This window comes from Cherax quadricarinatus, chromosome 43 (assembly GCF_038502225.1).
Source record: "Cherax quadricarinatus isolate ZL_2023a chromosome 43, ASM3850222v1, whole genome shotgun sequence".
Classification (NCBI taxonomy): Eukaryota; Metazoa; Arthropoda; class Malacostraca; order Decapoda; family Parastacidae; genus Cherax; species Cherax quadricarinatus.
Window position 1 is genome coordinate 11,114,922 of NC_091334.1, and position 13,629 is coordinate 11,128,550.

The 13,629-nt window shown below is 37.8% G+C and overlaps 1 protein-coding gene across 2 annotated transcripts in view; it reads left to right on the forward strand.

The window, feature by feature from the left end:
* Positions 1-11,264, forward strand: part of LOC128694255 (uncharacterized) — a 591,702-nt gene extending 580,438 nt beyond the window's left edge. For both annotated transcript variants that reach the window (XM_070093572.1, XM_070093573.1), the window contains 2 exons: positions 6,976-7,047; positions 10,285-11,264. In XM_070093572.1, coding sequence (XP_069949673.1) covers positions 6,976-7,047; positions 10,285-10,614 — 402 coding nt within the window. In that variant the 3' untranslated portion in view covers positions 10,615-11,264. The remainder of the gene's footprint in view (positions 1-6,975; positions 7,048-10,284) is intronic.
* The last annotated feature ends 2,365 nt before the right edge of the window (positions 11,265-13,629 follow it).

Here is a 13,629-nt window from a genome sequence, read left to right on the forward strand (position 1 = left end):
GAGAAGGGGTTACTAGCCCCTTGCTCCCGGCATTTTAGCCATCTCTTACGACACGCATGGCTTACGGAGGAAGAATTCTGTTCCACTTCCCCAAGGAGACCGCGCATGTTTATGAGACAAAAAAAAAAAAAAAAAAAAAAAAAAACAGCAATCCTTCCAACATGTAAAACAGTTACAGGTTTCTGTTTTACACTCCCTTAGCAGGGTGGTTGTACCTCCCTGGGCAGTTGTTGTCTACCAACGTACTACCTAGGAGATATCTTCATATTTGTTGTAATTAAGGTAATTTAATAGGTTATAGAAATCCCCCACTTAGCAATGGTTTTGCATTCCAGTAAAAAGTTGTCTCAAGCAAATTTTCACTAAGGAAAGCCTAATTTTAAATAGACCCCCTTTTCTCTATAATTTGTTAGGTAAAAGGACTTGTAGACCCCTTTTACTCAGTAATTTCGTAGACAAAAGGACTTGTGTGCATTTACTGTGGCAACATTTTGCTTTGTCAAGCTTGATAAAGTTCATGTAGAGCTAAATGTTGCTGCAATAAATTGTCACATTAGTTATACAGCCTCTCCTTACTTAGCGACGTAGTACGTACTCGTTTTCTGGTGACTCGGACTTACGACAGGCTCTCTGACCAGTATGCATACCTGAATAATGTATACTAGAGCTGATTTCCTCTATTCTATTTATTACAGTATAGAGTACACTACTGTATAAACATTTAAAAATATACTAAAAAATGTTATAAATGGTGGAAAGGTGACCCGTAGCTCGATCACTAGCACACTCAGCTCACACACTGAGGTCCGGGGTTCAAATCTCCTCTGGTACAGCTGGAAAACATTAGGGACTTATTTCCATAAGACATCTTCTATCCCTGTCCCTGTTCACCCATCAGTTTAAAATGGGTACCTGGGTGTTAGTTGACTAGTGTGGGTCGTATCCTGAGATAAAACAAGGGACTTTCTACATAGTAGTATGTCATCTAGGCCTGTATACCATGTACAAGTACTTGTAGTAAATAAAAATATTATTATTATATCAAAGATGGTTGACACAAACCCACTACTATTGTAGTATGCTCCTCACTTAGTGATGAATTCTTTTAACGACGTGGTCATAGGAATGGAACTCCGTTGTTAAGTGAGGAGAGGCTGTACATGTATCCTTTTACCTAACTTTTTTTTCAACACTCCGGCTGTATCCCACCAAGGCAGGGTGACCTAAAGAGAGAAACGAAAGTTTTTCTTTTTAAATTTAGTAATTTATATAGGAGAAGAGGTTACTAGCCCCTTGCTCCTTTTACCTAATATATTGTGGGAGAGTTACTGTCAAGAAATTTTAATGAAAATAAGAAAAAATTTTGGAGTGAGTTAAACAAGTTAAGAAAGCCTAGGGAAAGTATGGATTTGTCAGTTAAAAACAGAGTAGGGGAGTTAGTAGATGGGGAGAGGGAGGTATTAGGTAGATGGCGAGAATATTTTGAGGAACTTTTAAATGTTAAGGAAGAAACAGAGGCAGTAATTTCATGCACTGGTCAGGGAGGTATACCATCTTTTAGGAGTGGAGAAGAGCAGAATGTAAGTGTGGGGGAGGTACGTGAGGCATTACGTAGAATGAAAGAGGATAAAGCAGCTGGAACTGATGGGATCATGACAGAAATGTTAAAAGCAGGGGGGGATATAGTGTTGGAGTGGTTGGTACTTTTGTTTAATAAATGTATGAAAGAGGGGAAGGTACCTAGGGATTGGCGGAGAGCATGTATAGTCCCTTTATATAAAGGGAAAGGGGACAAAAGAGACTGTAAAAATTATAGAGGAATAAGTTTACTGAGTATACCAGGAAAAGTGTACGGTAGGGTTATAATTGAAAGAATTAGAGGTAAGACAGAATGTAGGATTGCAGATGAGCAGGGAGGCTTCAGAGTGGGTAGGGGATGTGTAGATCAAGTGTTTACATTGAAGCATGTAAGTGAACAGTATTTAGATAAAGGTAGGGAAGTTTTTATTGCATTTATGGATTTAGAAAAGGCATATGATAGAGTGGATAGAGGAGCAATGTGGCAGATGTTGCAAGTATATGGAATAGGTGGTAAGTTATTAAATGCTGTAAAGAGTTTTTATGAGGATAGTGAGGCTCAGGTTAGGGTGTGTAGAAGAGAGGGAGACTACTTCCCGGTAAAAGTAGGTCTTAGACAGGGATGTGTAATGTCACCATGGTTGTTTAATATATTTATAGATGGGGTTGTAAAGGAAGTAAATGCCAGGGTGTTTGGGAGAGGGGTGGGATTAAATTTTGGGGAATCAAATTCAAAATGGGAATTGACACAGTTACTTTTTGCTGATGATACTGTGCTTATGGGAGATTCTAAAGAAAAATTGCAAAGGTTAGTGGATGAGTTTGGAAATGTGTGTAAAGGTAGAAAGTTGAAAGTGAACATAGAAAAGAGTAAGGTGATGAGGGTATCAAATGATTTAGATAAAGAAAAATTGGATATCAAATTGGGGAGGAGGAGTATGGAAGAAGTGAATGTTTTCAGATACTTGGGAGTTGACGTGTCGGCGGATGGATTTATGAAGGATGAGGTTAATCATAGAATTGATGAGGGAAAAAAGGTGAGTGGTGCGTTGAGGTATATGTGGAGTCAAAAAACGTTATCTATGGAGGCAAAGAAGGGAATGTATGAAAGTATAGTAGTACCAACACTCTTATATGAGTGTGAAGCTTGGGTTGTAAATGCAGCAGCGAGGAGACGGTTGGAGGCAGTGGAGATGTCCTGTTTAAGGGCAATGTGTGGTGTAAATATTATGCAGAAAATTCGGAGTGTGGAAATTAGGAAAAGGTGTGGAGTTAATAAAAGTATTAGTCAGAGGGCAGAAGAGGGGTTGTTGAGGTGGTTTGGTCATTTACAGAGAATGGATCAAAGTAGAATGACATGGAAAGCATATAAATCTATAAGGGAAGGAAGGCGGGGTAGGGGTCGTCCTCAAAAGGGTTGGAGAGAGGGGGTAAAGGAGGTTTTGTGGGCAAGGGGCTTGGACTTCCAGCAAGCGTGCGTGAGCGTGTTAGATAGGAGTGAATGGAGACGAATGGTACTTGGGACCTGATGATCTGTTGGAGTGTGAGCAGGGTAATATTTAGTGAAGGGATTCAGGGAAACCGGTTATTTTCATATAGTCGGACTTGAGTCCTGGAAATGGGAAGTACAGTGCCTGCACTTTAAAGGAGGGGTGTGGGATATTGGCAGTTTGGAGGGATATGTTGTGTATCTTTATATGTGTATGCTTCTAAACTGTTGTATTCTGAGCACCTCTGCAAAAACAGTGATAATGTGCGAGTGTGGTGAAAGTGTTGAATGATGATGAAAGTATTTTCTTTTTGGGGATTTTCTTTCTTTTTTGGGTCACCCTGCCTCGGTGGGAGACAGCCGACTTGTTGAAAAAAAAAAAAAAATCTCTTTTTTAACACTGGCTGTTTCCCACCAAGGTGGGTGACCCGAAAAAGAAACATTCACCATCATTCACTCTATCACTGTCTTGCCAGAGGTGTGCAGATACTACAGTTCAGCTGCCCCTCCAAATTGCAAATATCCCCAGCCCTCCTTCAGAGTGCAGGCACTGTATTTCTCACCTCCAGGACTCAGATCTAGCTAGTTAACTGGTTTCCTGAATCCCTTCAAAATATGTTACCTTGCCTACACTCCAACAACTCGTCAAAACCCAAAAACCATTCTGTCAATAATAATTAGAGATGCCTTTTGGGAAAATAATTTTAAGTACACTTTCCCTATAAAATGGAGATTTTTGTCAAGTTTTGGATCTTGTTGACAAAAAATGTACTTGACCCAAAATGTACATGCATGCTAGTGGCTTTCTTTGTGTTTAACAATATTTTATTACATGTAAACTACACTTTGTATACAAACAAACAACTTTACCAAACAAAGAAATAAAGTTGTTTGTTTTGTGTGATAAATACTACATCCCTTTCCCCTCCTTTCCCCTAAAAGAAAAAAAATGATTTTCAGAACACTCAGCATTATTGGTAAGCTCATGTGATGACTTCATCAAAGTGTGTTGGGGTTGGCAATTTAGGATTGCAAAAATTAAGAAGATAGAGTATTCATAAAATGTTTAATGTGCTTCTTGAATGCTTTTTCTTGTTTGTCTCTTTTATCAGAATATTTTATTTCTTAACCCTTAAACTGTTCAAACATAGATCTATGTTCACGTGCGCAGGGTTCCGAACGTAAATCTGCGTTTTTTTTTACATGCTTTCAAATGGGGAAAATAAAGGTTGGAGTACTATGCACGTGAATGTAGATATACATTTGGACAGTTTAAGGGTTAATAATGCATTTGAAGGATGAAGTATTGTTTGAATATGACAGATTAAGTTTAGAGTGGAGATGTCATGTCTAAGGGCAATGTGTGGTGTAAATATTATGCAGAGAATTCATAGTGTGGAAATTAGGAAGAGGTGTGGAGTTACTAAGAAGAGGGGTTATTGAAGTAGTTTGGTCATTTAGAGAGGATGGAACAAAGTAGAATGACTTGGAGAACGTATAAATCTGTAGGGGAAGGAAGGCGGGGTAGGGGTTGTCTTAAGAGAGGTTGGAGGAAGGGGGTAAAGGATGTTTTGTAGACAAGGGGCTTGGACTTCCAGTAAGCATGCATGAGCGTGTTTGTGTCACGTTGTTGCAGGCGGGGTTCAATGATAAGGCTTCGGAGGCTTCTTACTTTATTTGCGATATCGTGGGTACACAGGCAGTGTGTTTGTGCCCATGGCCTGGGAGGGCCATGCCCAGCGAGGGAGAGAGGAGTAGGCCGTGTTGACTGAGTGAAGGCCGCTGAGAGAGTGGTAGGGTGATGCCGTATCAAGTGGCATGCCCACTGAGAGGCCTACAGGTGGCAGCACGAGCATGGTGCGAAATGTGAACTCAGCTGGCAGGCAGCATAGGCTGTCTATGCAGACAGTACAGGCTGTCTACATGTTAGATAGGAGTGAATGGAGATGAATGGTTTTTGGGACCTGATGAGCTGTTGGAGTGTGAGTAGGGTAATATTTTGCGAAGGGATTCAAGGAAACTGGTCAGCCAGACTTGAGTCCTGGAAGTGGGAAGTACAATGCCTGCACTTTAAAGGAGGGGTTTAGGATATTGGCAGTTTGGAGGGACAACTAAACTGTTGTATCTGAGCTCCTCTGTGAAGACAGTATGAATGATAGTGAAAGTTGAATGAAGATGGAAGTTTTTTCTTTCGTTTTGGGTCATCCTGCCTTAATGGGAAACGGCCGATGTGTTAAAAGAAAAATTAACCATGATCAACAATGAATTTAGGTGGTACAGAAAGAGGTCTGTTGCCTGCACTGTCTCCAGCTCCTCTTGTATGTTGTAGCAAATAAAAGAGTATTATGGAAATATTCCTTTAAATATACCTGCTTTTTTTTTCAAAGCAGCAATAGACCTTATAGGTTAACTTAAAGGTTGGTAATATGCTGTAGTGCACTGTAGTCTTAAATATGCACCTGTCATCTGTTTTACCTAAAGCCAGGTCTGGTGACTAATTGATGATACATATTTTCCTGTGTTTACCTTTCATATAATAGTTGAGTTTTGAATCCTAATTGATACACCCCATATCTTTCAGTTATGCTTTGATGACTTTTCCAATCATTTTCCCATAATACAGCCTAAAATTATCCTGCTTCTTATTGTATTACAGCTAACTGTACAAACATTTTCTACAATTTTTATTACTAAAGTTCTCCTCTGGCATTATGGTGTCAATTTTTGTAACTTTTAATTACAAAAATTTGCCATATGATTTCCCTTCCACATTTACCCCTTATTTCTCTCTAGGTTGGACATTTTCTAGGCTCATGATTTCTTTCACATGAATAGCATCATGTTTTAGCATTACTTTACAATTTATCATAATTGCAAGGTTCATGCTGTATTATATTCATCTCCACTTCCAGAAAGATCAGTCATCTTAAGCCTTTCATTGTTTCTTACGTATATCTACGTTATTGATGCCAGTATCACTCGTGTAGATCTACGTTTTAAGCATGGTGCTCTCAAATATGTCCTAAGAGTTAGTTTTGTCCTAGACTTGAGAGAGTGGGTCTGTGCAGTGAGTGTGCATGGTGTTAAATCCTGCCCCATGCAGTGCATGAGGGAAAAAGCAAATCTCTGACCTTGTGTTTGGTTTAAAACAGCATATTTGAGGTGTATTGGCAATATTTTGGTATCAGTTGATAAAATGTAAAACATAATAATGAAATAGAAATTATTTTAGTTGGTTTCAGGACCAGAAATCAGGCTCAAAGTAGCAGAAATATCCTATTTTTGATGATTTTTCTGAGGATGGATGAGGTCCATCCCCCTAGTATATTTTATGGGTTTTTACTAGATTTACTTTAATTACTGGGATGCCCTCAATCATGACTAATCGTTTGTGGTTATATTTTATTATCTGAGAAGTAGGTTTTTTGTGTGAAGATGAATTCAAAATGGAGGGTAATTGTAATATAGGAGAGGCCTGGGATGTGATTAATGAACAGAGGAAATTCTCTGTACTTCATAGGGTAGTTCTGATAGTTGAATGGGCAATTTTTTGTGCTCAATAGAATGGTAGGCATATTGGTGAAATAGCAGAATTTGGTTGAAGTGAGCAATAGAATTGACTTAAAAAAAGGACTCAACATGGGCAAAATCACTCTTGTGTCCAGACCTTCAATATTGTGCCTGTGTAATTCTGTAAGTTTTCCATCAAATTTCCTATTTTTAGTGTTATTTACCTTCAGAAAAGTTTCTCTACGTACAGTGTTAGCACTTTTAATTGCAGGGCTTCTAATAGCAAAGAGGCTAATTACGCACAGTATTCAGCATTTGACTCCATACAATATGCCAGACTAGCCACCTAAAGAGAAATACTAATACTGTATCTTAATGTACTTGATGAAACATTTCAGACCCGCTATGTCCAACAACTGAAATCTATTAAAGCCACACTGGAAACATCCACATTCTTTAAAACTCATGAGGTCAGTTATTTAATAATGTGTTTTGATAATTATGATAAGATTTAATTTTAAGGTGTATTGCATAGTAGGGAGCAAGGTGCTAGTAACCCCTTCTCCTGTATAAATTACTAAATGTAAAAAGAAGAAAATTCTATAGTTTTCTTCTTTTTCAGGTCACTCTGCCTCTGTGGGAGACAGCTGGTATGTTGAAAAAAATATTTTTTTTTTTCAACAAACTGGCCGTATCCCACTGAGGCAGGGTGACCTAAAAAGAAAAACAAAAGTTTTTCTTTTTAAATTTAGTAATTTATACAGGAGAAAGGGTTATTGCATAGTTAGCACCATGTATAAATTTTAAGCCTCAAATGCAAGGTGAAGAAATCCTCTTCATGGTAATGAAAGTGCATAATATTGAGTGAAGTAATTACAACCTTTTATACAGCCAGGAATCATTATTCTGTTATTTTGCATTTTCATTTATACATAAGGTTTGAAAACCTTGAATATATCCAGAGGCGTCGCTAGGGTTGGTGTCACCCGGGGCTGAATCTTTGGTGTCACCCCCATGAAATCCAAGGGTGGGGGGATAGGGGTAGTAAACTCCAGTTACGTCACTGCTGCATGCCCAGTGACTAATGTTTAGCAATGAGAACATTTAACGGCCATAAACCGAACTTTATTAATGATAAAATAAATAATCGTACTAATATTGAGGAAACATAAACTCAAATACCACTTTGAGTATAGGCAACAGATCCAACATTTATTCATTTTCAACAGTGAAAAAAAAAATCTTGGAAAATAAAGAAAAAACTAGTTCCAATTTAACCTTGAGTACAGGTAATATCTCAAAGAATCTGATATTTCATTTCCTTGCCTTCAATCCTGCAAAATCATCTATCACATCATCAAAATCAATTATTTTTCTTATATAGGCCTATTTGTACTCTGTAACCCTATAATAGGTATGTAGAAACAAAGAATTTTTCTCTTAGGTCGCTGCAGTATGGTTTTGGTCATTAGTATTACCTTCTTTAGAGGCTCTATGGTGTCACCCCCCCACACCCCCCTTACGACGCCCCTGTATATATCAGTTGACCAATTTATCCATCTGTTTAACACTCCTTGTAGTGAACATGCAAAGTTCATGTAGTATATATTTTCTGAATAATCATAACTAATTAAAAATAGATTTTTTAAGTGTAGAATAACTGAAGGATGAATGTTTGGAAATTCTCAAAATTCTACTTAAATCCAACTTTATAATAGTGTAATGGGGAGCTTTCTTAAGTAAAAAAAAAAAATGCTGGATAATGCAGTGTGGTAATCAGTATGGCATTTTAACTTAATAGCATTTTGGATTGCTCTTTAGATTGGAATCACCTGAAGATTTACTACCATCTCTCCTGTTTCCATATATAAAACAGTATAATATACAGTAGTTACAAAAATTCCTGATCTTTCTTCTTTCAACACACCGGTCGTATCCCACCAAAGCGGGGTGTCCCAAAAGAAAAAACGAAAGTTTCCCCTTTTACATTTAGTAATATATACAGGAGAAGGGTTTACTAGCCTCTTGCTCCAAGCATTTTAGTCACCTCTTACAACACGCATGGCTTATGGAGGAAGAATTATGTTCCACTTCCCCATGGAGGTAAGAGGAAATAAACAAGAACAAGAACTAGAAAGAAAATAGAAGAAAACCCAGAGGGGTGTGTATATATATGCTGGTACTTGTATGTGTAGTTTGACCTAAGTGTAAGTAGAAGTAGCAAGATGTACCTGAAATCTTGCATGTGTATGAGACAGAAAAAAAAAGACACCAGCAATCCTACCATCGTGTAAAATAATTACAAGCTTCCGTTTTACACTCACTTGGCAGGACGGTAGTACCTCCCTGGGTGGTTGCTGTCTACCAACCTACTACCTACAAAAAAAAAAAAAAAAAAAATTCCTGATAGGTTAGGTAAATTATATTTGCTTAAATATTGCTGAAATTTTACCTGTGTTAGCTAGGGCTGATGTTAGTTTCCATGCAAAATAAAAAAAAATGTGAAGTCAACAATTTACCAAACTATATTTCAGTTGTATCTGAAGGTTGAATCTTGAGGTGATCCATATATTGTTCTACATTGATGCCACTGTGTTTTATTATGGGGCTCTTAGTTCAGTGTGAGTAATCAGACTGCAGGTAGTACAAGAGAGGGGAAGATGGAGTGGCACTAACTGACGAATTATGGGCCACTTAAAAAATGAACAGGCAAAGAAGAAAAAGTGAATAAGAAACAAAAGGCAAAATTTCATTCAAAATCATTTTTCTTCTCAGATTTACTGAAATTGAGCCAAAAGTGCAAAGATTAATGTCAGTGGTGTATGAAAGAGGGCAGCTGAGCTACCTGAAATTTATGTGTACTAGATAACAAAATATAATTAATATGAAATGTTTATCAAGAGTAGACCTAAGAAAATCTTAGAAAGTTTATATTATATAATTGGATTTTAAATTTAGCTATATTGTCCTACTAATTCTGTCTTTGATCACAAAAAAAAAAAAACTCTGTTCATGACTTTGCCCCTTCATATGTTTCTCCTCTTGCCCAGCTATTCAGGTCTCATAGGAGTGCGAAGCATCAGTGATGTAGACTGCATACTCTTGAAGTATATTTTGATTATATAGAAGCCTGTAGAGCAGTTGTAAACAGGGTATTGGCGTGCAAGGTGGAGTACTACAGGGAAAAAATTGAATCTTGTCATATTGAACAGGGGCTCCTGTTTGCCCATCTGAATGACTTTCTTGGTTATGTAGTGTGTGGCTGGGCAGTGGAATGATCTCAGTTAAGATATGGTGGAGGCAGGTTATATACATAGTTTTAAGAGCAGGTACAATAGGGCCCATGAAAGAGTGAATCTGGCAAGTGGAAAGTTGAGAAGCAGTACCGGGAACTGAGACTTGACCCATGAAACCACAAATGGCTGAGTATGAATAAGTTTCAGGAATACTTGAATTTGTACTGTAAGATTGAATGTACTGTTAGTATCAGAATGTATGTTCATTAAATTATAGTTGATATTTTTTTTTATGAAGGTAAAAATTGTCATGGGCAGTAATTGTGTATTGTATATGAGAAAAACGAGTTGGTACATTCATATATTTTTTTATAATAAAATGATCATTTAAATTTATATGCATTTTAAATCAATTAATTTATTAAATCCTGTCTATTGATTGTAATGTGTACCAAATATGATTTTTTTCAGCTAATAGGCAGCTCTCTGTTGTTTGTTCACAATGACACTTCAGCCTTAGTTAGAATGATAGACTTTGCCAAGACCATCCCACTTCCAGAAAATGTACATATAACCCACCGTAGCCCTTGGTCAGAGGGAACCCATGAAGATGGGTATCTACTAGGTCTGGAAAACCTCATTGACTTGTTTTCAGTAATAGAAAAGAACCTAACTATGAATGGTGAAATCTCTAAGTTAGTGTCATCTTCCTCTTCTGGCAAGCCAAGTGGCAGTGTTGCAGCCGTCTCACCCACCAGCAACAACCTCCACGTACAACCCGTCAGTAACACGTCAAGTTAGGTCTTCTTCTCAGTACAAGTAAAAGAAAAAATGTACAAATCCTCAGCTGTTTAGTAATTTTACTGAAGTCAGATCTTCTTTGTGTGTGAAGTTGTCTCAGAAAGGTTGTTGTGTATGTTCTGCAGCTCAAACAGTGACAAATTACTTGATGAAGTGTGCCATTATAAAGACAATTTTAAAAGGTGACATCTTCAGTTTTTTTTGGAGTGATGCAAAGTTTGGAGAGTATTTTTTGTTTTTACTGTTCTGAAGTAATGAACCTTTGTGTATAAAAAAATGTTTTAAGTGTTTATCCCCTTGCAACCTCCTGGGACTAGTCATAATCTCCTGAGTATATTGTACATGTCAAATAGTTGAGTCCCATCTCCAAGTTTAAGGCCAATTTTCTTTGTGCCTTTCGTGTATATATTTATATATATATATATATTGTACATAGCCTTGATTACCTCGTTTTACGTCCCAAGTCATGAAGTAACTCAACAGTTATCAACTGTTACGACTAAATACTAATATGTACGTAGTCTTACACATGCTCCACTATTAAGAAGCATACCAAAAGTCAGTATCATTTAGTCAGCACTATTAATACCCTGAAAAATATCGTTTGATATTTATTAAAAATGTGTTTCATCATTAAATATTAATTTATTTATATTTATTTAATATCCTGTGTCAGTCTCGCTAACAGTAGGCATGAGATATGCCCTGCATTCCAGATTTTATAAAAAATAGGGAATTATTTCCGAGATTTGTTGATTGAACACTATTTACTTGATAATTTATTCCTTTTGTAGGGATTTGGTTGATTGTAAGAATGAGTTCTTCTTTTAACAAACCAGCCGTATCCCACCGAAGCAGGGTGGCTCAAAAAGAAAAAACAAAAGTTTATATTTTTAACTTTAGTAATATATACAGGAGAAGGGATTACTAGCCTATTGCTCCCTAAGAGTGAGTTATTTTCTGGAACAGTGGCAGTTGTCATAAATTGTTTGCTTAATATTACATATACGTTTTGTTTTGTTTCATAGTTAAAACTCATTAGCCAACATAAAGATTTACAATCAAGTCTAGGAATAATCAGATATACTGTGCTTTAGAATGCATGGATATGAAACGTGTTACCCAGATTTGCCTACAAATTTTGAGTATTCTCACCTTGACCACTATATTAAGGATGGAAACCATGCATAGTCTCTCCACGCTGGCACAAGAATGTGGAAGTCTGTTGTTGTCTGGGCCATGTTGGGGTCCTGGAAAATGAACTGACAGATTCTGATAAAAATGGCTGCTAGTTTGAATAGCAGCTTTTTGAGACACATAGGGAAGTGGCAGGTTCTACATACTAGCAACAAGTTACACAGGGTTCTACTGGATGTGGATGTTTGGCTCTACTCCTTCAACTGAGGATGTGGTACACAAACCTCACCCATGATCCTCTGCTAGAAGGGTGCTTTTGCCCCCACTGTGTTTGACTTGTGGCCTAAGCCCATAGCTTGGCCTTTTCACTTAAATCTAGGGTTTTATAATCACTGAAGATACCTAGAGGAACCTTCGGAAACTTTTAAGGTGAGTCTTGTAACAGCCAGTTTAATGAGTTTTTAGGTGATGCAAGCTATTTTAACTTGCTGTGATATAGTATTTATTTATATTGTGTATTTTGTTCATGCTAGTAGCTTTTATTCTGTTTTTTAAATTTTACCTTGGATGTATATTTGTAACTTGATGTGATAATATTATTTATTTGTGTTGTGTGTTTTGGTATTGTAGCTTATATTTTTGTGGTTTAATTGTACCTTGGGTGTTGTATGTGTACCAGAATGTTTTTGTTTTTGTTTTTAAACATGCTGAGTGACAGCTGCTAAACCATCATGACAGAATTACGGAGGCATTGGAAGAAGATGACCAAAACGCAGATGTGATTTACACAGCTTTTGCAAAGGCGATCATGGAATGATAGCGCACAAAATGAAGGCCATGGGCATTACGGGGAAGGTAGGCAGATGGATTTTTGGTTTCCTAACACACAAAACACAAAAAGTAGTAGTGAACAAGGCAAGATCCAGCATCAGCGAGGTCAAAAGTTCAGTGCCCCAAGGCACTGCCCTGGCACCTCTGCTGTTTCCCATCCTCATAGCAGACATAGACAGAAACACCCGGCACACTTTTGTATCATCATTTGCAGATGACACTAAAATAAGCATGAAAGTCGCTACAGTAGAGGACACTGAAAAAGTACAGGAAGACATAAACAGGGTTTTCCAGTGGGCAATGGAGAACAACATAACATTCAATGGTGATAAGAAGTTCGAGCTGCTTAGGTATGGAAAGAATGAAGAACTCAATAGGAACACTATATACAAAACTCAAGAGGGTCACCAAAAAGAATGCAAGGAACATGTAAAAGACCTGGGAATAATTATGTCAGCTGACCTTTCTTTTAAAGACCTTAACAAGACAAGGATCACAACAGCCAGGAAGATGACGGGGTGGGTATTGAGAACTTTCAAAACAAGGGAAATAATGCTGATGGTGACACTCTTCAAATCACTAGTGCTCCCTCGCTTAGGATATTGCTCAGTGTTGACAGCCCCATTCAAAGCAGGTGAAATATCGGAGCTGGAACAAATACAGAAATCGTTTATGGCTCACATTGAGCCTGTAAAGCACCTAAACTACTGAGAATGCCTCATTGGAGCAGAGGAGAGAGAGATACATGATAATACATGTGGCCTGGTGGCTAAAGCTCCCGCTTCACACACGGAGGGCCCGGGTTCGATTCCCGGGGGGTGGAAACGTTTCGACACGTTTCCTTACACCTGTTGTCCTGTTCACCTAGCAGCAAATAGGTACCTGGGTGTTAGTCGACTGGTGTGGGTCACATCCTGGGGGACAAGATTAAGGACCCCAATGGAAATAAGTTAGACAGTCCTCGATGACGCACTGACTTTCTTGGGTTATCCTGGGTGGCTAACCCTCCGGGGATTAAAAATCCGAACAAAATCTTATCTTATCTTA